The sequence below is a fragment of the Ctenopharyngodon idella genome, chromosome 24 (assembly GCF_019924925.1).
Source record: "Ctenopharyngodon idella isolate HZGC_01 chromosome 24, HZGC01, whole genome shotgun sequence".
Taxonomy (NCBI): Eukaryota; Metazoa; Chordata; class Actinopteri; order Cypriniformes; family Xenocyprididae; genus Ctenopharyngodon; species Ctenopharyngodon idella.
The window spans coordinates 16,848,899-16,875,772 of NC_067243.1; the positions used below are offsets into that span (position 1 = coordinate 16,848,899).

Genomic DNA, 26,874 nt, shown 5'->3' on the forward strand with positions numbered 1-26,874 from the left:
ATGCAAAACAGGCAGGGAGGAAGACCAATCATCTCAAACCTCACAGGGCAGGTGAGTCTTGACTGATCTTATCCATAAAGTACACAAAAGACATTCTTGTGAATGTTTGAACCTGAAACATTTTTAATAATTCTGTATGTTTCAGTGTTCAGAGTGGTATGTTGAACTGGCTTTCCAATGGTTTTGCGAGTGCGCTGCCCCAACCTGCAGGGAGTCCTCTTCTTACGAGAGCCAACGCTGATGCTAAAGTATTGATTTCATTTCAACTAATTGATATTTAATACTATTTGGTATTGCATATTGGTGTGCATTGAAAGCAAATCTTTTCTTTGGAAATTAAAGGATTAGTCCACTTTCAAATAAAAATTTCCTGATAATTTACTCACTCATTTGAAAGTGAACTAATCCTTTAACTCTTCTTTGAACCATCTTTCAGTCACTGCAGGAGGAAGGTTCTGCTGACAGGTAAGGCAATGAACAGTATTCTTACCAGCAACATCAGTCCAGTGAAGAATCGTTGTGTATGAAAAGTCCATACAGTGAGCTCTCTCTTTGTCCATCAGGGCTAGAGTTATTGGCTGGATCTCGCAGGGAATTGGAAAGGTGGTCCCGCAGCCTGATGAGAAATACATGCAGGAAGAGAAGCCAGAATGTGAAGAAGTTACAGAGGTGCAAGTCTTTGCTTTTATCAGACATAATTAAACAGACTATTAGAAATAACAGAAGCAGATAAATCTAATCTGAACCTTCATATATACAGTAATTAAAATCTGAAAGGCTGTTAACACAACTAAAAACGGAAAACTTTTTATGCGTTTTGGCCGTTCATTTACACGACAACGGCGTTTTGGTGGCCTGAAAAAAACTGAAAACGGGTTATAAAGTGGAAGTTTTTGAAAACGATACAGTTATCATATCCGTGTAAACTGCAAAAGCGCGAATCTGTTTAAACGGTTACCGGTGACGTCTTGCACATGCGTATTACGTGTTAAGGCTATCCACCTTATTTTTCAACGCAGAAATAAGTTGTTTTCTGTGTGTTAATGTGTGAGACTTCCTATTTATTAGCCGCTATAGGGAAATAATGAGAAGAATATCAAAGAGCAGTAAACTGTAAAAATAAAGTGGATAGTCATGCGCGAGGCGAGTGCTCTGTAAAAGAATGCGTATGTGCGCATGCGCGTAGTCTTTATTTACAAAATTATATCGCCAACTACTTTTCAGGCATGCAAAATACAGCGTTTTTAGTCGTTTGCGCGGATCCGTCTGAACAGGAATAGTTTTGAAAACGTTGCCATCTGTACAAAGAAAAAACTTTTCCGTTTTTAGTACATCGTTGTCGTGTAAACGTACCCTTAGATACAGTACATGAAAGTGTTTAAAAATGGTTAATGTTTTATTTATTATATTAAGAATATAAATATTACAAAATACATATGTTTATTATTATTATTATTATTATACACATTTACTATTATTATTATTTGTAAATAATAACTTTAATATATAGCAAGAAAAGGAAAGTTCATCAAGACAAACTTTTCTGATTGTTGGCTTGTCTGAAACTATATATTATTATTAGATAGTTATAATTAATTAGAATTATAAATATTAACTTTATACAATACATTTTAAAAACTTTGAAAATCAATGATTTTCTGCTGTTTCCTTTGTCTAATTTTTTCTGTTTACTTCATAACTATGATGTAGAGCTTAGATACAGTGCAAAAAAGTTTCAAAATCAATAATTAATGTTTTAATATGTATTCTCAAGTTGATGTTATTGTGAATAAAATATTAATAGAAAATCATAATGCAATTGTTGTTATTAATTTGTAAACAATAACTATTTCATTATATATCGCTAGAAATGGAAAGTTCGAATGGAAACTTTGATTGTTCACTTGTCTGAAGCTATATATTATTATTAGATATATAATCATTACAGTTATGAATAGTCAATTTATATGACATTTAAAAAAAAAAAAAAACACTGAATTCTTTAATGATGTTATGCTGTTTTCCTTTTGACTTATTTACTGTTTTCATTTTCTTTTTTCTGTTTGCTTCAGGTTTATGATCTCAAGGACATCCCAGGTGTGTATCAGTCAGTTTGCGTTATGGAAAACAGCAAAAGCATGAGCTGACTGAATAAGCTCTATGGTTGATTAAGTATCAGTGAGTTCATGCATGTGTATCTCTTACACCAGATCAAGAGCCTTTGCCACATATACCAGTAGTAGAGCTGGTGTCAGAAGATGAGGTGTCTGAGGTGGAAAACCCTGCTCAGTTCCCTCCCAAGTGAGTGCCATTCTGTAAAGCACACAGGGGAAAACGCTGACTTATTAGGTGCAAATTAGGTGCCTTAAAGGGTTAGTTGACCCAAAAATGAAGATTTTATCATTTACTCACCCTCAAGTTGTTCCAAACCTGTGCGAGTTTCTTTCTTCTGTTGAACACAAAATAAGACATTTTGAAGAATGTTGGTAACCAGACAGTTGACGGCACCCATTGACTTCCATTGTATCTTTTTCCTGCAATGCCAATGGGTTTGTTTTTTTTGCTAAGGCAAGCATCATTATTATATTCAAAATTATATGTAGGGAATCTCACAGAGACATAAAGTTGGCATGAAATGGAAGATCCAATCGTCTTTTCTTCCATATTTTGATGTATATGCAACTGAAACAGCTTGTAGCTCGAACAAGAAAAAATGTAGGGCGGGACTTGATTCTGTCCATCGTTAATTGATTGGATGGTTGTGGTTTGCTATTGGTCGATCTCATGTGAGTGACAGGTTGTCCCGCCCTCACACCAGTAAACATGTCATCGGGGAAGAGAAGAGATGTTGCTGCAAGAGGGAGGGGAAGTTATTTTGATTAAAGATTATTACACAATAATTAAAAAAAAATAATGATGCATAATAATAAACAATGCCATATTCCATAAAAAATAAGAATAGCCAGTTTTGATTTCATAGTGACTTTAAAGGTGCAGTGTGTAGATTTTAGCGGCATCTAGCAGTGAGGTTACGAATAGCAATATAGAGAAGCTACGGTGGCCAGTACAGGACAAAGATGTCATCGTCTGAGACAGCAGAGAGTAGCCAGTCAAGCAAACGCGCTCTGTAGAGCAGTTTGTCCGTTTAGGGCTACTGTAGAAACATGCCGGCGCAAAATGGCGACTTAACATGTAAGGGGACCCGCGGTGTATGTAGATAGAAATGGATCATTCTAAGGTAATTAAAAACATAACGATTCATTATGTAAGGTCTTTATACACCACTGATAACATAGTTATGTATATTACATTGTATTTCTGTCAATAGATCCTCCTAAAATGTACACATTGCACCTTTAAGCCCCTGGCAAATGTTCTTTTTTGTTGCTTATTTCAATGTGTGAACAGTGTAATGAGCTGGATAAAGAGCGGCTTCCAGAATGCCATACCGCACCATGTGACCAGACCCCCAAATTCCAATTCCTCAACACCGAGGTCATCACAATGCTCAAACAAAGGTATTGTTCAAACGGAAAAAGCCACATTTTTAAAGACTGTAACTGTTTGGTAAAAAACAAAAAACTTTTTCTTAAATCAACAGTATATTCACCTCCTCCAGAGTCAGTAACCAGCATGACGGAGATCGATCCAAAAACTCCCAGGTGAGTCACGTCAAATTTGATTCATTCTTTTGCAACTGCTTACAGGCATATTGACGTAGATGTCCAGGTGATGACCCATGCGTTCTCTTGTTTTCAGTATGGTGGGCTGGATTGTTCAGGGCCTGGGACTTTCAATGCCACAGCCGGTGCTTAAAAACAAAGAGGTATGTTTGGTAAGTAAGGAGTAATGCTTAGTAATGCTGAGTAATGTTTAATAGTTTTTTCTCCAGACTGACTCCCTTTCTTTCTACCAGGAGGATGGGAGGATTGCGCAAAATGGTGAGTAAGATGTTTGTCTTTCAACACTGTTTATGCTGTTTTTCATAACAAAATCAGTTTGTTTCTTGGAAGCTCTAGTGTGGTTTCAGTTGAGTATGAAAACACATAAAGATCATTGCATGCGTAACAACATGACCCACTCTGTGAGACATCAGAAAACAAGTAGAAAGACTTCAGGGTGAGCGATTCTGTTGCAGTGTAGGACAAACTCATAACTCAGTCCATCTTCTCCTTCTGTTACAGGGGGGAGGACACTGAGAACCCCTTAAACAAAAGGAGAGAGAGCGCAACAGCATTACACAAAGTCACAGACAAATGGACAGTGGAGACACATGCATTTGAATAGTGGCTTTGTAGCTCTTTTGAATGACCAGGCAGCTATGAAAATCTACTGAATGTAATGCTTGACCTTCTCTGTACTGTATAACTAACTAAAAACAAATGTATTTTTAATAAGATTGATGTTTAACTTTAAAAATAGACTCTGAATATTGTATGAATAGCTGGAATCTCTCAGATGGGTGTTTGTTGTTTGCTGCAGTGATCTTTGTGAATTGATGTTTAGATTGTACTGACTGTACTTGTTTCCTTAGTTGATTAATATGTTTTAAAAAAAATACTTAAATGTAATAAGTAGCTAGAAACCATTATTTATGAAATATTAAATATTATTTAAAATATAAATATTTATAAATTAAATTGTATTGCCTTGACTTATATATGTGGCTGCTTTTAAGTCATATACGAAAGTTTGGGGTTGGTAAGATTTTTTGTGCTCAGCAAGGTTGTATTTATTTGATCAAAAAATGATCTTTTATGTCACTTTTGATCAATTTAATGCATCTTTGCTGAATAAAAGTATTATTTATTTTTTTTAAAAACATACTGGCCCCAATCTTTTGAACAGTATTGCACACTTTATATGTTTTGATTTATTGTCATTTAATCTTTATGTATTTAATGTATATTAATATTTAATATACTTAATGCTAATAATTATTAATATTGTATTAATAAATTGCATTAATAAAGGAAAATGCATGACTGCACTTGTGTGTAAAGGGTTCTGTCTCTTTTGGCTAAAATAAAATAAAAATAAATTCCTTGGAAAACACATGCAGATAACTTTGCTTTCATCCAAAGTAATTAACCATAAGTAATAAAATAAATATTAAAATATTTTCTATTTTCTAAGCTCTCAAATGCCAATGTATCCTAATGTTAAAGGATTAGTTCACTTCTGAATTAAAATTTCCTGATAATTTTTTCACCCCTATGTCATCCAAGATGCTTATGTCTTTCTTTCTTCAGTCGAAAAGAAATTATGGTTTTTGAGGAAAACATTCCAGGATTTTTCTCCATATAGTGGACTTCAACAGTTACCAACAGGTTGAAGGTCCAACCTGCAGTTTCAGTGCAGCTTCAAAGAGCTCTACACGATGCGCCAGAAAGGTCACGCGTGACGTAGGTGAAAGTACAGATTTAGTGTCTACAAAGCGAACATGCAAAGATGAAGCCAAACGGCCTTTACAAAAAAAAAGGTAAAACAATGAAATCGGATGATTTTGAAGTTGGAGGAGAAAATAAGATGGAGTTTTTTACCCTACCGCGGTACTTCCGCCTACGTCACACGTGACCTTTCTGGCGCATCGCAGAGCAGTGCAAGATGAGCATTTGTGGTTAAAAAGTATATACATTTTTTTTTTTTTAGAAAATGACCGATCATTTCGCTAGATAAGACCCTTGTTCCTCATCTGGGATCATGTAGAGCCCTTTGAAGCTGCACTGAAACTGCAATTTGGACCTTCAACCCGTTGAACCCCAGAGAAGTCCACTATATGGAGAAGAATCCTGGAATGTTTTCCTCAAAAACCTTAATTTTTTTCCAACTGAAGAAAGAAAGACATAAACATCTTGGATGACATGTGGGTTGAGTAAATTATCAGGAAATTTTAATTCTAAAGTGAACTAATCCTTTAAAAGTAAAGGAAAAACAGGCTTAAATTATTGACTTGGATGACTGTTCTGTTCAAAAACGCCTTATCACACTAAATTTAAAGAAACAAAAACCAGCACAGTAATGGAAATTAAATATTGTCCCCCACAGAATCATGTGATGACATTTTAATTAACAGAGAAAGTCCTCAAGCATAGTTGTGTCTTCAGCAGGCAGTGCTCGATCAGATCTCATTCTTGAGGAGGTTGACTCTGAAGATGAGGCTCAAGCAAACGAAACATGTCCAGCAGCAAACTCCCCTCCATATTCACAACATCAGTCCCAACCCCAGACGCCTTGGTCCCCAGAACAATCTCTTCCACTGAGCGTCACCACACCCTCACAAGCGCACATAGAGCTGGAGGACGCAGAGACCCAAACGGCACGATGGACACCCATGATCGAGAGCATCAGGAGAGAGGCGGAGGACACCGCCATATTAATCATGGAGGAACGGTAATAACTTTCACTCTGTGGCAGCGTGATGATTGAATAATTGAAGTAACTTTAGGAACAGAATAACTTGTGGTGGTGTTTTCTGGTGCAGGTTGATACAGGAGCGTCTAGCAATGGCCCGCATGGCAGAAGAAGTGGCACGGCAGACAGCAGAGATGGCTGTCAGGGAGTTAACACAGGCCCGGCTCGGCATTCAGACCATTGCGGAAGAGCCAGAAGATGTTGATCAAGAGTAATTCATGCACAATAACAAGAAATCAATCAGACCTATACAAACCCTCTTTGTGTTTATGACAAATGTATGTACTGTATATGCATACATACAGTGTTGGGGTAACGCATTACAAGTAACGCAAGTTACGTAATCGGATTACTTTTTCAAGTAACTAGTAAAGTAATGCATTACTTTTAAATTTACAACAAAATATCTGAGGTACTTTTTCAAATAAGTTCAACAAGTTACTTTGTTTTCCCATTTATTGACTGATACTTCTCCTGTTCCCATGCTAAGAGAAATCGGGTGTGCAGAGGTGTTGTGTGCGCTGTGTGAACATGATGGTTATTCTAGACTATTTCTAGACTAAGGCTGCGTTTCACTCCAATTTTAGACACACATTCGCAAACTTCCCTAAGCACTTCCCCTTGGGGGAATCCATGCCGAGAAGGGCATAAAAATTTGGCACCCTCTACCGTACAGGCGTGAATTTACATTTCCTTCAGCCTGAGGCTTATTTATTTCACTTTTGGTGTGAAAGGGCCTTTACATTTGCCAAAAATACAACTTTTTGTTGTTATAAAAACAAATAAACAAGCAGGCCAGCCCTGATGAGAAAAAGTAACGCAAAAGTAACGTAACGCATTACTTTTCATAAAAAGTAACTAAATAACGCAATTAGTTACTTTTTTAGGGAGTAACGCAATATTGTAATGCATTACTTTCAAAACTAACTTTCCCCAACACTGCATACATATATAAATATAGCAAAAGTATCCAGTGGACCCAAACTTTAAAAAAATATTATATTATATTATAATATTTTAATTGTAATATTTAAAATATTAAAATTAATTTAATTAAATTAATTTATTAATTTAATTATTAACAATTAAAAAGTGCCATTTATCTTAAAGTAAATAGCGCAGATGCACTTTCAGAATATAAAAATACATATTTAAAAATGAGTGCTGTCAAATCGATCAATCGCGATTAATCGCATCTAACAAAAGTTTATGTGTGTGTGTATATGTACATATATATATACACGCATATTATATATTGACAAACTTTTACGTCAGATGCGATTAATCGATTTGACAGCACTTTTAAAAAATAAGATCAGATAAAATTACTTTTAAATGTGGTTTACAAAAATGTGTTTGCATACATAAAATATCAAGTGGCATCTGCAATGAAATTCAGGCACTTTCAAGTGTGACTTTTAGGGGCTACTGTATGTCAGGGACAAATCCCAATATTCAGATTATTCACAGCAAAAAGTGACTTAAAATTGTACCCTTTGTCCTCCTTTTGTAACATCCTTCTTATAGTCTATTAATAACTTGAATGTTTCTGTGTCACAGACTACAAGTGCTGCAGGAAGAGGACAGTGATATAGAAGTCATACGGAATCAAATCACAGAGTAAGACATCTGAAAATATTATAATAGGCCTAAACATCTCTTTCAGCTGGGATGACTCATTTTTTATCAGTTTTTATCAACTGTTGTCATGCTTTCGTTGTTTGATCTTTAAATGCTTTCAGTGTTGCACTACAAAATTAAACTGAAAGTAGCGTCTCCGTATTTGTAGATCTGTGTTTTATATAAATATGGCCACACATAATTACAATACAGGCATTTCCTAGCAACCGCATTGCATCCCATAGAGGCGCGCGGTGCCCCCTCTTCGGTTGCTATAGTCACTAATCCCGCCTCTGATGCTTGTTTTCTGCCTCGTCGCAGTGAAGGATGGCGCAGGTTCTTTACTTCCAGAATGAACATATGTCTTTCTAATAAATCGCGTCAACATATCATACAATTTCTATAGCGTTCATTAATAAACAAACGCCACCAAAAATGGATGGATATGGACACTGCATCACCTGATGCGCTTAGAGACCGCGTCTGATTTCAAAGTAAGTTAATCATAATAAAACGACGATAACGCGTGAAAGCTATCTTATAATATTTTGGGATTGTTTAAAATAAATGACCATACTATTTAAAGGAGATTTTTGGAAAACAAAACAGGCACATCTCGCCTCGTGTTGTTCCATCATGCGAAAATTGTGCTTATGTGAGTTTATTTATAGCTGACACAGATGTGGTAGTTGCTTACCGATGCGATTAGCCTGTTGTTTATGTAATAGCTGATATCCGCGTCATGCTGTGTGTATCCACAGGTGTCAAGCACCTTCAGTTAAGGAGTTTGTTCCAGAAGGACAGGAGGCAGAAGCTGTAGACACTGCGTTCACAGTTGAAACCCCTGTGGAGGAGTTCAAGTCCTCTTCACCTCTACAGGAGGAACCAGAGCCTGAATCTGAACCTGAGCCTGAGGAGCTTCATGAGGAGGAGGAAGAGCCCAGAGACTCCAGTGAAGCTGAAGAAGAACCTGACCCCATCACTCAGCAACCTCAGTCCATTACCAGCACCTCCGTTTCACCAGCTGATTCACCGGTGATGTATTTGTACTGTCCAACTTTAAACTTAAAATATCATCATGTTGGTCCTCCCGGTTTCTATCTCTTACATAACAGATGTCATTTTAAAGGGTTAGTTCACCTAAAAATGAAAATAATGTCATTTATTACTCGCCCTTATGCCGTTCCACACCCTGTAAGACCTTCGTTAATCTTCGGAACGCAAATTAAGATATTTTTGTTTAAATCCGATGGCTCAGTGAGGCCTGCATAGCCAGCAATGACATTTCCTCTCTCAAGATCCATTAATGTACTAAAAACATATTTAAATCAGTTCATGTGAGTACAGTGGTTCAATATTAATATTATAAAGCGACGAGAATATTTTTGGTGCACCAAAAAAAACAAAATAACGACTTATATAGTGATGGCCGATTTCAAAACACTGCTTCATGAAGCTTCGGAGCATTATGAATCAGCGTGTTGAATCATGATTCGGATCGCGTGTCAAACCGCCAAACTACTGAAATCATGTAGACTTTGGCGATCCGAACCGCTGATTCGACACGCTGATTCATAATGCCTCAAAGCTTCATGAAGCAGTGTTTTGAAATCTGCCATCACTATATAAGTCGTTATTTTGTTATTTGTGTTCTGAAGATGAATGAAGGTCTTACGGGTCTGGAACGGCATGAGGGTGAGTAATAAATTACATTATTTTCATTTTTGGGTGAACTAACCCTTTAAGTTGAATGTTTTACCTCTGTGTAAATGACTTTTCGCGGATATTATTATCCATTGTGTACACCGAGTGCATAAAACTCCCTCTGGAGTTACACTGAATTAAAGTACACTGTGCTCATATGCACCGTACTGCATTGATCAGATTTTTTCTTTGTACTAGAGCTGCTTTTTTCTTCTATGTGTTACAGTGTTTGAAATAAATGTCTTATATTTCTGTTATTTTGCTTTATGTAGGTGGAGAGTGCAGTTACCGAAGAGGAAAGTAGTGGTGAGTGTTTATCTCAGTCATTCAGAATAGATCACAAAAACACCTTAATGTTAACATGGTAAAAATCCACAGAATGACATCCCAACTGACATATATTTCCTTCACATTTGTATTACTCAGATGTAACAAATCCCATACAGTGGCTCTAAAAAGTATTTGGACACTTTCAGACACTTAAGCTGCACCTGAAAATGTACTAATATCATTGCATTGTAGTTTATGTTAATGATTACAAATGTTTGACAACCAGAAAGTGTAATGTAAACCAGTATGTTTTCCAGAAAAAGTGTTTATTAGTTAATTGCAGTCTTGGAGTTTCCTCTATAGGCCTAATTATTAACAGTATCATTTTTTAGCTAATTTAAAGGGATAGTTCACGCAAAAATGAAAATTATCCCATGATTTACTTCACCCATCCTAGCTATCCTAGGTGTATTATTATAGTTTATAAAGTTTTAAATATGGATATTTTTCTTACAAAAACGCATCGATTCGCTTCAGAAGGCCTTTATTAACCCTCTGGAGTCGTATGGATTACATTTATGATGGATGGATGAACTTTTTTGGGCTTCAAAATCTCACACCCCATTCACTACCATTATCAAGCTTGGAAGAGCCAGGATATATTTTAATATAATTCCAATTGTGTTCGTCTGAAAGAAAAAAGTCATATATACCTAGGATGGCTTGAGGGTGAGAAAATCATGGGATAATTTTAATTTTTGGGTGAACTATCCCTTTAATGTAAAGAAACCTTTAAAATGTGTTAAACAAAATTGTGTGAAACAAATCATGCAACATACAATATAATTGACTATGTGCTGCTCTCCCCACAGTCCCTTCCAGATGTGATGCTCTAAAGAGCTGTTTCATGCGTGTACCATATGCACCACAGGCCCTCAGCAGCTTCAACCAGTTCCTGAAAGACATTGACGTCACCCTGCCCAAAGTGCCTTCGGTGCCCAATCTGCCCCCTGCTCTATCTCAGATCACCCAACAGCTGCCGTCGCTCCCTCCTCAACTGGCACAGCTGCCGCAACAAATCTCTCAGCTACCCCAACAAATATCCCAGCGTTTCTCCAAAATCACCCCACAATTCCCAAACCAGACGCTTTTTAGTGCTCCTCAGTTTCCCAAGTTCCCTGTGCAGTTATCAAGCCTCCCACAACAGCTGTCCAACATTCCGCAGCAAATATCCAACCTCCCGCAAAAGTTGTCCAACTTTCCACAAAGGCTGACCAGCATTCCACGGTTTTCCATCATTCCGCAACAGGTCTCCAACATTCCACAACAACTCTCCAGCATTCCACAAAAAATATCCAGCATTCCACAAAAGATAAGCAGCATTCCACAGTGTGCCCAGCAGTGCTACACTAACATTCAGAGCCGTCTCAACAAACTTAAGCCGGAACAGGATGCCCAAGGAGCAACCGCAGAAGAGTAGGGATCTGGAGTTGGACCGCCTTGTCCGCCAGTCCCCGCTCCATTCCCCACGTACCCCTTCGCCCTCTTCCCCATGCTCCATCCTAGACCTGCCCAATGTGCCCTCTTACCCCCGTCTGCCACCCATCACCCCTTCCAGGCAGTTGTCAGGCGTCTCCAACCCTGCCTTCCACATTGAGGATGACCCCACCTCTGCTAGACCCTCAGGTGATCCATATTGTCGCCTTTTTCTGTTAGATTAGTCTGTGCTATGCTTTGCTGTACTATGCCTTGCTGCCAAGTGTGACTTAGAGAAAATTAGATTGTGGGTGCCTGTAGTGACCAAAGTGACCTCTATATGTACCAACCTTTGACCTCAAACTCTAAGGCCCTTTTTACCTCTAGGTAAGTAGAAGAGGACGCTACTGAAAGTGTCAGTGTCAAGGTTTCTTTTATGTTGCTTTATCAAGTATCGTCTAATCTTCAGTGAGCTCTAGACTGAGTGTGCACCCGGCTGTGAATGTGGAAGATGTTGATTCCGACCGAGGGAAATCTCGCATCATACCCCCTATAATAAACCCACAGGATCCCAACCTCAAGACCCTTACTGTGCCTGGTGCCCGTAAAGCCAATCGGACCAGGTAAATCTGCCTTGTTTTCATGAATGTAGAAAAATGTGTGGTTACATTAAAGGATTAGTTCAATTTAAAATGACAATTACCCCATGATTTACTCACCCTCAAGCCATCCTAAGTGTATATGGATCTTCTTTTAGATGTTATAAAGTAAAATATCTAGCTTCCGCCAGACTGCCTTCAGTATTCAACTTACGAAAAAAGCGCAACTGACGTCGCTGCGTCAATAACGCTTGTTTCGTAAGTTGAATACGGAAGGCGTAGGACGTAGCGTAGGCTTTTTTAACTGCGAGAGGCATTAAACTTGCTTGCTAAGTTGAATACGGAAGGCAGTCTGGCGGAATCTAGTTATTTTACTTTATAACTTGTAAAATATGGATATTTTTCTTACACAAATGCATCGCTTCGCTTCAGAAGGCCTTTATTAACCCCCAGGAGCCGTGTGGAGTAGGTTTATGATGGATGAATGCACTTTTTTGAGTTACAAGCAGGTTTACAATGATTACAATGATTTCTGAAGGATCACGTGACACTGAAGACTGGAGTAATGATACTGAAAACTCATCTTTGCATCACAGAAATAAATTATATTTTAAAGTATATTAAAATAGAAAACCATAATTTTAAATTGTAATAATATTTCACAATATTATTGTTTTTTCCGTATTTATTATGAAATAAATGCAGCCTTAATGAGCATAAGAGACTTCGTTCAAAAACATTAAAAATAGTAATGTTTCCAAACTTTTGACTTGTGGTGTATGTTTCCATCCACCTATTTTTATGCACACTTTGGGATATCGCATGAAAAAAACGCTGGATGGAAACGCCAAGATGTGCATAAATTCCAAAAAATGCGCTCAAATGAGTCAGATAAATTTTTTATGCTATACGAACACATGCGCATAAACTACGATGGAAGCACTTTTACCGAATAAATTTCTTAATGCGCATTAAAAAGACAAATTCTGTTTTTGTCATTTAGTAATGCCTGAGCAAAGTCTTTCATTAAAGTGGTTCAGTATAATTCCCTCCCAGAAGCGTCTCACATGATTGCGTTCACAAATTATTATATACAGTGGCTTCTACTGCAGCAACCTCCATTTTTCTTAGTGATATTTAGTGCCAGTTTATCAGGAAGTGACGATTTTGTTCGACTCACTGGATGGAAACGGTGCTTTATTCGCAAATGTTTTATGCGATACTCCAAATTTGCGCATCAGTTAAATTTGCAACTTTGGGTGGAAACATATCTAATGAAGCAAAGCTCACATGGAAGTCACTTTGAAATCAAGCAGCTTTCTGTTGGTCAATGCAGCGAATTCATGTGAATCGTTGTGAAATCTGTGTGGGGAAATCTTTTGCCTTCACGCAAAATTCACGTGGAATTCTTATTGGAAGGGCTGGATTTGCCTATGAAAATTCACTGAACAATGGTAAATGTGACTGCACCTAAAGAGTAAATTTTTTTTTTCCACTGCACCTGACCTGGGGTAGCATAAAGCCCAAAGTATACTTCAGTTTAGACGTGAACGCTAGTGTATGCGTACAGCAGAACATATATTCTTTCAAAGTATACTTCATTTGTTAGCGTGTGCGAATACAGGCGCTTAACCGATGGTGGAAAAGCAGCTAATGATATTGATCTCATAAATATGCAAATTAGAATATACATTTGTAAACCCTGAATTAACAATGCAAAAATCTGGAAACCTGACTACTACTGAGCATAAAATGTGAAACATGGTTGACAATATCATTGACTTCACAAGAACTAAAGCCCAATTGATTTACAAATAAACATTTCATGTTTTGTTTCTTTTCTGTTCTGTTGTCTGTGCACACACTTACGCTCATACACACACTTATTTCATTGGATGCAAAACAGTGTACGCAGAGACAGAAAACCACAGACAATTTGGACCAAGATGTAAGAATCTTTAAATAAGTCTATGTCAGGACTCATCACAATCTACTCCATATTCTCCACTTCATTCTGTACATTTGTGTGCGTATCATTAATTGAGTTTACTTTACTCATCATTACCTTACATTTCATATCCAAATTTCATTTTTTTAAAGCATTTATTGTAACTTGTTGCCCTTTATTTTATGGTGCCAGTCCTGTAGAGGTCCATCATAACTTGTTTTTGTCTTCCTCTTACAGCAAGAGACTTTACTCACAAGATGATGAGGAAGAGGACGAGTTAGAAGCCTCAGTCCGGGCCTGGCCAAGCCAGAGTAGCATCTCAAGTGCAGATGACGGGTAACAAATAAACACATAAAATGTAAAATTAATATAAATGCATGAAAACGATATAATATGTGTTGCTGGAATTTGGCACAAAACACATTACGGATATAGGCTAGTTGGAAATTATGCTAATGTTCTATAATGTGCTTTGGGAAACCCAGCAACAATATATATAAATATATGATTGCTTTGGTGATTTTTTTTTTTTTTTTTTGTCTACTTATTTAAATGCAGTAATTATCTTCTGTCTTAAGGCTTAATCAACGGCCAGCCTCTTCTGCCAGCCAGACGAGTACCGTAGTAAACGAGAGGTTACAGGAGCTGGTCAAGCTGTTCAAAGAGAGAACAGAGCGGGTCAAAGAGAAACTGATTGATCCAGATAATTCAGACGATGAGACACCACCTGCCTGTGAGTTGAGCCCAAAATATCACACCAATGGCATTTATTTTAAAGAACAACCTCAGAATCACATTTTTCAAGCAAATTATTTCTCAGAAAGGAGTTTGTTGACAAGACAATAAATATACTGGGGATGCACAATTATTATATTTTAATCAATAAATTAAATAAGCATAATCATCTGCGATATTAGCCCGTTGGTAATTATCTTTTTTTTTTTTTTAAGGTTTTAAGATTTATTTTTGCCGTTTTTGACTTTATTATAAAGGGCAGTAAGCAGACAGGAAGCGAAGTGGGAGAGAGAGAGGGGGACGGGATTGGGAATGGTCCATAAGCTAGGACTCAAACTCTGGTCACTCGAAGTGCAACGACGCTATATGCCGGCGTGCTGCCCACGAGGCTATCGGCACCGTCAATATATACTGTTCGTAAAGCTGCAATATGTAACATTTTTGCAGTAAAAAATCCAAAAACCACTAGGCCAGTGTTATATATTTTGTTCAGTTGAGTACTTACAATATCCTAAATGTTTCCAACTATTTGTAAATCGTGAGAAAATTGCTATTTTAACCGGCACGTGTGAGGGAGTTAACTGTCAATGGCATCATACCCGCGTTACCCTCGGTTTCCGGTTTTATTTTGTAGAAACCATGGAAACACTAAAGACACTTTAATATATTACATGTTTTAATAGACAAGGGAACAACTGTTATAGAACTGTATATAGAAATATAGCTCAACACGTTTAGTCTTATTGTTTAAATCTAATTTTCTTGATTTTTTTTTTTTTTTTTTGCGAGTACAGTGCTTTACCATGCCTCAGAGAAAAACACTATTTTGTGAAGTAGCTAACATAGCATAATCAGATGCAGCTTTATTTTTAGTAACAGTAATACAGAATTTTCTCCATCATACAATACGTTTTAAAATTAATTGCATGGCATTTATCAACACAAGCCATCCAGCATTTAATATGATATTCTAAAATTGATCTAGCTTACTGCAGTGTGCAACAAGTGTCTCACAGCAGCCGCCCAGCGCCCGATTAGCAATCGCTCCAGCGGCCTCGTTCATGCGATAATAATCGCATCTATGAACATGATTTCTACCCGTGTCCTATCCCGATTATTTTCCACCGGCTGTGAAGTGAAGACCACATCTCCCAAGATTCCGCGCTCAAACTTGGCGTCATCGAGCTACGCCTTTGTTTTGAATAGGTGACCTCTAGCGGATGGAAAAACTACATATTGCACCTTTAATCAAGACAAAAAGTACAGAATTTGAACACAGATCATCAAACTTTAGTTATTAAAAGTAATTGGATGCTGTAGCATCATTTGTTTGCAGATCCCACTTAATTTGATTTTTATTGAATAAATGACAAGAAATTCATACATTTTAAGTGACTTCAGTGTCTAAATACTTTTGAGGCACACTGCAATTTCAAAGTCTACGTACCATATAATATGGTCTTTTATGAACAGCCCCAGCTAAGCAAGCTCCAGCTCCTCCTCCTGAACCTCCAGCAGAGCAGAAAACAGAGCAGGAGGTGTCTGAGGCCCCTGCCGAGAAAGAAGAAGAGAAAACGAAGCTCCTGTGCTGTAAAGTGAAACCTCAGTCCAGGATTGGTCGGCTTCTGCGGTACCGTTTTCCAACCAGCATCGACCCCTTCACTAGTGAGCACTCCTTCTCTCCTCTCTTCATTGTAATCCTGTGGATTCATCTAGACTTGCCTAAAGCTGTCTACATTTTAGCTGTCTTGACATTCCATACTTGCACATAAATCCGATCAGTTACTGATTTACCTTCATTCTTTGTTCGTTTCTCACACCCTTTTCCTAAGCTTCACATTCATCTCTCTTTTTTAAACTTTAATGGCATTTGGCAACTAGGCATCAAGTTTATATATTATAATTTGCATAATTTGGTGCGCATTTGTGGTTTAATTCATTTAACTTTAATTTAACTTAATGAGTCATATTTCTTAATTCATTTAAATTATTGTAATTAAAATAAATGAATATTAAACATTGCAAATTTTAGTTTTGGTTTAAATAAAATTTTAGTGCATCACAATATTTGTTTTCCATAAACTATTTGAGTAAAACAAACAATGAAATCTTACATTACTCTGTATTCTCTGTAGATCTGGTCTACGTACTTTGGCTGTTTTGCGTGTCTTTGGCGTTTAACTGGAATGCGTGGATGATTCCTGTGCGTTGGGCGTTTCCTTATCAAACACCGGATAACATCCATGTGTGGCTGTTGATTGACTACTTATGTGATACCGTCTATATTCTGGACATCCTGGCCTTTCAACCCCGAATGCAGTTTGTACAGCATGGGGACATTGTGGTAAATATAGACAGGCAAAATATTATAAAATGTAAATTAAAATAAATGCGTTTTTTCACCCAAAATATTTTTTTTTTAGAGTGGGGCGAAAGAAATGAGAGATAATTACATCAAAGCTGTACGATTCAAGGTAATGAGACATTTATGCTATTTATTACTTCATTACTTTTTTTGGACTTGATTTGATGCTTTGAGGTACTGGACACATTCTGTATTCTAAGGGTCTCATTTCCTGTGTTGCAGCTGGATGTTGTCAGTCTACTTCCTCTAGAGCTTCTCTACTTCAAAACAGGGATTAATCCACTTCTCCGCTTACCCAGGATCCTAAAGGCAAGCTGCTACTCTGACCGTTTAACTGGGCTTTGGGAAGATCAGTCCATGATGAACTTTGTTAATTCTTTAATGTGTCTTTCCTTTGTGCAGTTTATGTCTTTCTTTGAGTTCAACAAGCGTCTGGAAGCTATCCTGACCAATGCTTACGTTTACAGGTTAGCTGTTTCTATAAACCTTTGTATTGGGCATTTGTTTAACATTTCATTTGGAAGTGTTTATCTTGGTTCATATCTCTCATTTCGTTTATCAGAGTCATTCGAACCACCACCTACCTGCTGTATGCGGTCCACTGCAACGCCTGTTTATACTACTGGGGCTCTTCATATGAAGGTCTGGGTTTCTCAGATTGGGCCTATGATGGGACGGGAAATAGGTAACTGTATTAGCTTTCATTTACATCAAATTACCGTTAATCTTTCACATTATAACTTAAAGGGTTTTTCATGTCCGCAGGTTGAAGGGACCCCAAATAACATGATCTTTAGCCCCTGGAATGCAAATATTACCAGGGAAACCCCGCCAAAAATGCGGATTTCACCACCCCCCAATGCGATTTTTGGGGAGACCCATTCAAATGCGATTGGGCTAGTTTTGAGTTGCAATTGGGCGGGTTTTGTTGTGAAAACCTGGCAACCCTGCTCTTAGTAGTATGAAAATAATCTCTTATTTAAACTGTTATTAAATTACATATAGAGAGCAATCAAAGAACGCTCCCTTTACAATCGCTGGAGCTGTCAATCAAACAGCGCGAGTTTATCAGTGACTGAGTTCTGGACTCGCGCCAAAACTCAGTTAATCTCTTGTTTACGTTTGTATTTGCACTGTTAGTTATGATGAAAGCATTCATTAGTGTGCAGAAATTGAGTTACAATGATGAGATCACTGCTTTCATGCACTCAACATGTCTGTGATTGGCTACAATGTTCATCACTGCAACCTTTCATGCCACAATCTAAATATAATACTAAAATCAACACTTTTCACAATTAGTAAACTTTGAGAACTGTAATAGTAAAAACATGGCAAAAGTTGTCGAGAGTTCCACATGTAATACTTAGCTATTTTCATATGCAAAGATGTTAGCCAATCACAGCAGTGGGCGTTTACACTGAAGTCTCACAGCAGACACGCCCCTTAAAACAGAGCGTTCAAATAAGAGGGCTAAAATCAGGGTAGGAAAAATGCCTTTTATTTCTAAATTATGACAATTTTTGATGTAAAAATCATACAAACATTGTAAGTGCACCCCAGGAAACATTACAAAATAATATAATGCAGTTCATGACCCCTTTAAAGTTCAACTTTCTTAGGTTAAAAAAGGTTTTTTTACATTAAACAAAATTAATTATGTGCACATATGTGTGTGTGTTAATATGTTCTTCCATTCCACTTATAATGTTAGTCCAGGTATTCTGCACCAAAAAGTTTTACATGGTTATTTTCCACCTCTGATGAACAATATTATACTGATTGTTTTTGCTCCTGTACCTCTACGAAAATTATATGTAAATTACCTCTGTTATGATTGACTAGGATTGAGGCATCACCATATTGTTTTGTAATTTTGTTTATGAATGTGATATAATCATAACGATTTCTGAAAGGAAAATCCATGATATGAATGTTTTGAGATATAAATAATCACTATTTATGTTTGCTTTGTGACCTTTTCAGTTATATTCGCTGCTACTACTTTGCTGTGAAGACTCTGCTGACCATTGGCGGCCTGCCAGGACCCACAACACTTTTTGAGATTGTGTTTCAGCTCATCAATTACTTTATTGGAGTGTTTGTGTTCTCCATCATGATTGGTCAGGTAAGGTCATTATCCTGAAAGGGATCAAAAGGCTGGTTTTCTTAAGTGTTTAATATCATTGATTGAGGCTTGTCTTGTGTCAGATGAGAGATGTTGTGGGTGCAGCCACCGCGGCTCAGACAAACTATCGTGCCTGTGTGGATAACACGGTAAAGTACATGGCCTCCTACCGCATCCCTAAAGATGTGCAGAACAGAGTGAAAACCTGGTACAGCTACACATGGCAGTCCCAAGGCATGCTGGGTAAGACAGTAAGACAGACATCAACATCAAAATGCATTACAGACATTCATCCATAATCCCTCTGGCCATTATCATATGATTAAAAAGTAAACTTTTGTGGTTTCACACAGATGAACAAGAGCTACTAGATCAACTACCTGACAAGATGAGGCTGGATATAGCAGTGGATGTCAGCTACAACATTATCAGTAAAGTGCCACTTTTTCAGGCAAGTGCTAATAGGTGGAATACACAACACAATTTTTGTCCAAATTTATCCCCCTATTTACAGTCTCGAGGAGACAATGCTAGTTACCTAAAGTCAGAGCCAGTCTGCAGATTTTGGGCAGTCAGAGATGACAGATTTCTCAGAAAATCACGTAATGTATGATGAACTCTAGGGGTGTAACAGTACATATATTCGTCCCGAACCGTACGGACGTCACGGTTCGGTTCAGGCAATTAGACGAATACAGTCAGTCACAGGTGATCCACACTCCAATCCAGAAGGGGGCACACAGGGTAATACAATGATGTTTGCTAACTGCCACAACAGGAAAAAGAGCAGAAGAAGAATAGTGCATACACAAATGACTTGAGCGCTTGAAAACAAAGCCCACTAGATAGTGCGCACGCGTCAAATGCATCTTTCTGTGCTCATGGAAGGCAGGTGTATGATGCCAAGTATTTTAAAATATTTAAAAGTTTAAAAGTCATGATGTATTCCAGTCTTAAGACTTAAAATTCTGCATTAAATTCTAAATATAGATAAATATATAATTTTAAATAAATATTTAAAATATTTAAATAAAAAATTACATGCAATAATTTAATTATTTAAATATATATATATATATATATATATATATATATATAAGCTTATAAATTGTACATTTTATACATATGTTTTATAAATTGAATTGTGCAAACTGTTGCCTCAACTGGTGTTAAAATGATATATTTTTAGAAGAAAAAGAAGAATTTAGAAGAACAAACTAACAAGTAAATAAATGAAAAAAAAGAATAAATATATTTAAAATAAAAATAAATATTTAAATAAATAACCACAATTTTCTTTTTTAAAAATACTGGGGGAACCCAGAACAGTTCTTTAACCTGCCTTGACTTCTTTATTGTGTCTTTCTCAGGGCTGTGATAGACAGATGATCTTTGACATGTTGAAGAGGCTCAGATCAGTGGTGTATCTTCCAGGAGACTATGTCTGCAAGAAGGCAAGAAGCATAAAGATGTTTAGCCTACATAACAGACTTTTATGTACTTGTGTTTGTGGAGACAGGTCATTGTACCATAGCAGTAAAGGAATATAAATCTGAAATGTGTTTATCATGTCAACCTCTCAATGTTACAGGATGAAGTGGGCCGTGAGATGTACATCATAAAGGCAGGGGAAGTCCAGGTTGTTGGTGGTCCCGATGGAAAGACTGTTTTTGTGACCCTAAAAGCAGGAGCGGTGTTTGGAGAGGTCAGGTGAGGGCGGCTGTATCTAATTTAATTGATATACTATACATTGTCTGTACAAATTTGATCTTAGATTCTGTCTGTTTCCTCAATCAAGCTTGCTTGCTGTAGGCGGAGTAAACCGACGGACAGCTAATGTTGTAGCACGTGGTTTTGCTAACCTACTCATCCTGACCAAAAAGGACCTGAATGAGATCATGGTGCACTATCCGGAATCCCAGAAACTGCTCCGCAGGAAAGCAAAGTGAGTGAAAGGAAAATCATCAATGATAAATATTTTACCTTTTTACTTTCATTTTCCACTATGATGATTCAACGATATTTCACAAGCATTTGTTCAAATAATGTGTAACCTGCTATTTGCCCTTTAGGAAAATGTTGATGAAGGATAAAAAGCCTGCTGAGAAGAAAGAGGAAGAAAAGGATCCCATCCCAATTATTCCTCCTCGTGCAGAGACACCCAAACTTTTAAAAGCAGCGCTGGAGATGACGGAGAAATCAGGAATGAAAGGAACATGGTCCAAACTGAAGGACAGGACCAACAGATCGAGTGTCTCCTTGCAGGTACATTACTTGTATTTGACCCCCCAAAAAGTATATAATTAATTAAGTATTATTATGTATTAGATATGAATTATATATATTTATTTAATTAGAGCAGTTTTTTAGCTGATTGAAATTGCTTGCTCAACATTTAAATAGTCTGGTTCAGTGTTTGCTGTAGGTTAGTCCTCTGAAACCCTCCAACTCCCCAGCTCCACCTGCGCTTTGGAAAAACGCCTAAAAATATATTATATATTTCAGTTTACCCTCTGAAACCCTCCTCTGAAAGTCCTCTAAAACCCTTCACCTCCCCAGCTCCACCTGCCCTTTGAAAAAACGCCTAAAAATATACACTGCCCGGCCAAAAAAAAGTCGCTGTTTAGATTTTAATAGGCAAATACTTAAGAATCTATGGATTGATCATTATTACAGTGATTATTATGTTTCTAGCATGTTATATGTTTGGCACCAGTTCTTTTAACCCTAAAAGATGGAGTGTTTAGCTTTTTATTTCATAAACAACAATGTAGGAAGACACATCATGGCCATATTCCAGGATGACAAAGTCAAGATTCATCAGTCTCAAATTGTGAAAGAATGGCTGGGAAGGGAGCATGAAGAATCATTTTCACACATGATTTGGCACCTCTGAGTCTGGAGGAAACTTTACAGAGTGCTCACCTCTTGCATTGTCAATACACAATCATGACCAAAAATTGATGCACCTCTTGATGGAAATAACATCACAACATTTATTTCCATCAAGAGGTGCTTACATTTTTGGTCAAGATCTTGTATTGACAATGCAAGAGGTGAGCACTCTGTAAAGTGTCCTCCAGCACATCCCAAAGACTTTTAATGTAATTAAGGTCTGGACTCAGAGGTGCCAATTTGAGCCTGATGAATCTTGACTTTGTCATCCTGGAATATGGCCATGATGTGTCTTTCTACATTGTTGTTTATGAAATGAAAAGCTACACACTCCATCTTTTAGGGTTAAAAGAACTGGTGCCAAACATATAACACGCTAGAAACATAATAATCGCTGTAATAATGATTCATCCATAGATTCTTAAGTATTTGCCTATTAAAATCCAAACAGCATTTTTTATTTTGGCCGGGTAGTATATTATATATTTCAATTTACCTCTGAAAGTCCTCTGAAACCCTCCACCTCCCCAGCTCCACCTGCCTAGATCTGCTATGGGATTTATGTATGTCTTTTCATTAGAGCTGCGAAATATAATCTTTTTATATATATATTGTTGATTTTGCAACAATGCATAAAAAACTAAATAATAGATTTTTTTTAAATGTAATATTATATATATATAATACTAGTATAGTAAATTTGTATATATATCAAACATATTTCACTCTTTCCCTATGTAGCGCTCCATCTCTTCTTCTGTGGCGCCCAACTCACCAGTCCATGAACCGCACTCGGAGCAAGACGCAGACACTCTGTCTCAAATATCAGACAGCTCAATTCACATCCCCACGACCCCCACCGGCACTGGAGAAGGGAATGTATTTGCTGAAGAGGGCCCAGCAGACGAGGAAACAAAATCACAGAAGTAATCCAGCGGCAAATAAAGCAGAAATGAAATAACCCAGACAGCTGAGAGACCATCAAAATAATTGGCAGGACACCGCACAGGTTTTGCACGGGTCGTGAGGTCAGTGAACATCAGGAATGCACAAAAATTGTCTTCTCATCTAAAACGTTCTCTCTTTCAGAATATATACTAATGAATATAATAATAAGCAGAATATAACTTCTTATATATCTCTACCTGGGGTGTCCGGATGCTTACAGCTTTTGTCATTTCTATGATACTGTAGAGAACGGTCAACTAATAAAATTATTTTCATCTTGATAAATAACATACATCGGTTACATCGCTAATGAAGGGTCATTGTTTTAGTAAAACAGAGCGGAAATCTTCAGGTTTACCTCCGTTTGCTCCTGCTATACAAGACTTAAGTGCCTTAATAAACCCTGATCACTGTCAAGCACTGTACATACCTTTTAAAACCCAGTATAATCAGCAGTGCTTATTGCGATAAGAGTTCGGGTTCATATATTTTTTGCAGTTTGTAGCATTTCTGTAAGGTGACCAGACGTCCCGGTTTATATAAAGTGTATCCTGGTGTCCTAAGAGTTCACTTATAAATGTACTGGTTTCAGCAGTGTTTGAAACACTCTAGGTCTAAACTAAAGATGATTAATATGATATGCACAACTACACTGTAAGACATTTTCTCTGAATGTTATAAACTTCATCTTTTGGAATTATTGTTATTCTTATCAGGTTGGTTAGTTTCTACATCTGCCTGCTGTGCTGAAGATAATAGGAGGGGTGTCAAAGTGTGAAATACAAGCATTTTGTTCATGATATATCCACATGTAGAAAGAAAAGAGTTTTTTGTGTGTGTATGTATTCGCACAGTGGAAAGATTTTGCTGCCATTAACAAAATAAAATCAAATGGTTAACCAAGAGCTGATGGGCAGAAGGTTTGAAAATGAAATCTGCCTTTTTTATACAAACCTTCTCTGATGACTTGTTTTCCTTGATGTATACATATACAGCAAACACTGGGAAGTTAGTTATGCTTGTTGGACAATCACATGTAAAAGAGAATATGTACAGCTGGACATTATGCACAAGCTTTATTTATTTATTTTTAGTATTATTCACTTGTGCAAATTTTGTTAAATGCTGAAACTGTTTATTTTATTGTAATATATTGCTGTTGCAGAGTGTTTAATATGTGTTTAGTACCTTCTGAGCAGCTAAACGTTTTATGGCCTGAGTAACTACTCTGTAAATAATTCAATGATCTACAGTACTATTATTATTTACAATTAAAGTTGAGTTATTTGGAATGGCATGGCTAGCGTAAATTTGTGTCAGAATTAAAGTAAATGATTGTATATCTTTGATGCACCGCTGTCCGAATCCTTTCTGTTCTTTTGAATTCTTTTCTCTTTTTACATTTTTTATTATAGAACAGTAACACTTAAACAGAAACTTGCACAGGATTTACAGTGCACTACTGTTACAATAATAGTAGCATCAAATGAAAGAAAAAATAACACAAATTAACCAAATAAATTATCCAGGGAATAATTTAAAATGAATAAACTCTTTTTTCTTGCATCTTTTATAGAGTCTCAATATATTACAGCAATCTTTCCATAGATAAATTATAAACATTATTAATATATTACAAACAAATTAAAATATTGTAATAAATGAATTGCCAATTTAGATCCATTCCAAACTCTTATTCCTAAACAATAAAAATTAACAGAATCTTGAATTTTGTGTTAAATAGCAAGGCTATTAGATACTCAGTATGTTGCAGAATACACATCTCAATATCCCTAAATATTTTGAGACTAGAAAAGTTCATTTCAAAGAACCGATTGAACAGCGGACAGCGATTCTTTCACCTCATGATGTATAGAGTGGCGCAGGTACGACGTCAGAACTCGGAAGACTAATTCGCCGCTGGCTCCTTTGGGGTTTTATAGAGTACCTCAGAGATGACGTGTTTTTGTAGGCCAACCCGGAAGTTAGCGGCGCACGGGTTCCCTCGATCGAAAGCCTATGCATTTTCCCCATAGACGTTTGGAAAATCGCAAAAAATAAGCTCTGTGTTTAACAAAGGGTTATGACACTTACACGTTTTGTCTATCAAGATAATCTTTACAAGTTACCACAACATGTATACATTTTGAAGCCTAAATAAAGTCGTCAGATATAAAAAGCTAACAGTAGGCTATACGAACTACAGCACACCATGGTCGCGGATCAACGTCACCACCACTAAGCTTCCTCAAACTTTATTTAAAAAACAACTTTATTTAAAAAACATGCTCGCTGATTATGATCTGCGCTGTGTATGAATACTTATCCACTTTTTCATGAGAAATGCGGTCCAAATATCCTGTTTGTCATGATGACGTCTAAAGTCCCTGCCAAAGGAAGTAGTCCCTTTTAGCAGTTTGTTAGCAACCGCCGTTTTTAAGACACAATAAAGGTTTAAAAAATCACAAGCGGGTTATAACTGGTGTGTTTTATGTCATAGATCAAAACGTGAAAATATTTAGAGGCTTTGTTAACCACAGACCTTATTTCAGGCGATATAGCAAAAACCCATTCAAAAAAACCATTGACTTTAGTGCGATGGAACCGGAAGTGCTAAAATGCTAACGCGCTTCCGGGTTTTGCCTACAAAAACACGTCATCCCTGAGGTACTCTATAATGGTGGGTTTCAATTTATGAGTAAAATAAGGTCTGTGGTAAACACAACTTGACGATACTTTGACGTTTTGTTCTACAAAGTAATTTAAAAACACATAACGAAAACGCGAATTTTGAAGCAGTTATGTTAATTTGTATGTTTAAGTAACTAGATATGAACATTTGGGGTCTGGTTGTCTGGTGAGTATCGTCAAGTTATATTTACCCACAGCCCTTATTTTACTCATAAATTGAAAAAAAAAAAAAAAAAATTAAAATCTTCCGGATTCTGACGTCATACCTGCATCATCTCGTAGTCCGTGACAAACTGACTCGGCAAAAGTGACTTTGATATAGGCACATATTTATTTTCACTATGTTTTTCTATTTTGTTTTATTAATAACAGTTTATTTATTGATGTAATTTCATATCTCCTTGTTGTAAATAAATTGACTCATAACGAATCGAGCAAAACTCTCATCTAAACGGTTAAATGAGTCGGTAAATTGACTCGAGAACAATTTGAACCGATTCAATCCAATTCGTGAAGCAATCAAAGGTTGAAACGAAACACTAAAAACATCCAAATCTAAAGAATCGGATATTCATTCATTAAAGCTGTAGTTCATACCATACGTTAGAGGAAATAAGAGAGCAGCTCTGAAGTCTCGGATGGTTTCGTAAGTGTGTGGCGAGCCATTTGAGTGAATTGAATGAGGGGTTAAGGGCAAGAGATGGCGTCGAAACGTCCGTTTTGCGACGCAGACTTTTTGTGTCCCGTTTGTCGTGATGTTTTCGATCATCCAGTGGTGCTTCCGTGCGGACACAGTGGCTGCAAAGACTGTATTGAGCAGTACTGGAGAGTCAGTGACTCGAGACGGTGTCCACTGTGTAGACAAGTATCTGCTAACAATCCTTCCCTTAACTTGGCACTGAGAAACCTGTGTCAAGCATTCTTGGATCACAGGCGCTATCTAGAGGAGCTGTGTGAAGTTCACCACGAGAAACGGACTCTGGTGTGTTGTGATGATGAGCAGTTACTGTGTGAGATTTGTAGGGAATCTGAAGAGCACAGAAATCACACATGCCGTCCAGTCCAAGAGATTGCTAAGGAA

At 37.1% G+C, this 26,874-nt stretch overlaps 1 protein-coding gene across 1 annotated transcript; it reads left to right on the forward strand.

The window, feature by feature from the left end:
* Positions 1-24,446, forward strand: LOC127507733 (titin-like). The gene is given in 34 exon segments (XM_051885028.1): positions 1-51; positions 437-465; positions 564-675; positions 2,073-2,097; positions 2,211-2,301; positions 3,409-3,518; positions 3,602-3,662; positions 3,760-3,835; positions 3,917-3,941; positions 6,108-6,393; positions 6,485-6,625; positions 7,975-8,034; positions 8,796-9,069; positions 10,011-10,044; positions 10,881-11,477; positions 11,479-11,694; positions 11,954-12,107; positions 13,990-14,031; positions 14,269-14,367; positions 14,610-14,764; positions 16,240-16,431; positions 16,902-17,110; positions 17,190-17,240; positions 17,354-17,440; positions 17,534-17,598; positions 17,694-17,816; positions 19,118-19,259; positions 19,343-19,502; positions 19,613-19,710; positions 20,630-20,713; positions 20,851-20,969; positions 21,058-21,204; positions 21,332-21,524; positions 22,896-24,446. Coding segments are annotated over 34 exon segments (4,497 nt in total). The 3' UTR covers positions 23,085-24,446.
* The last annotated feature ends 2,428 nt before the right edge of the window (positions 24,447-26,874 follow it).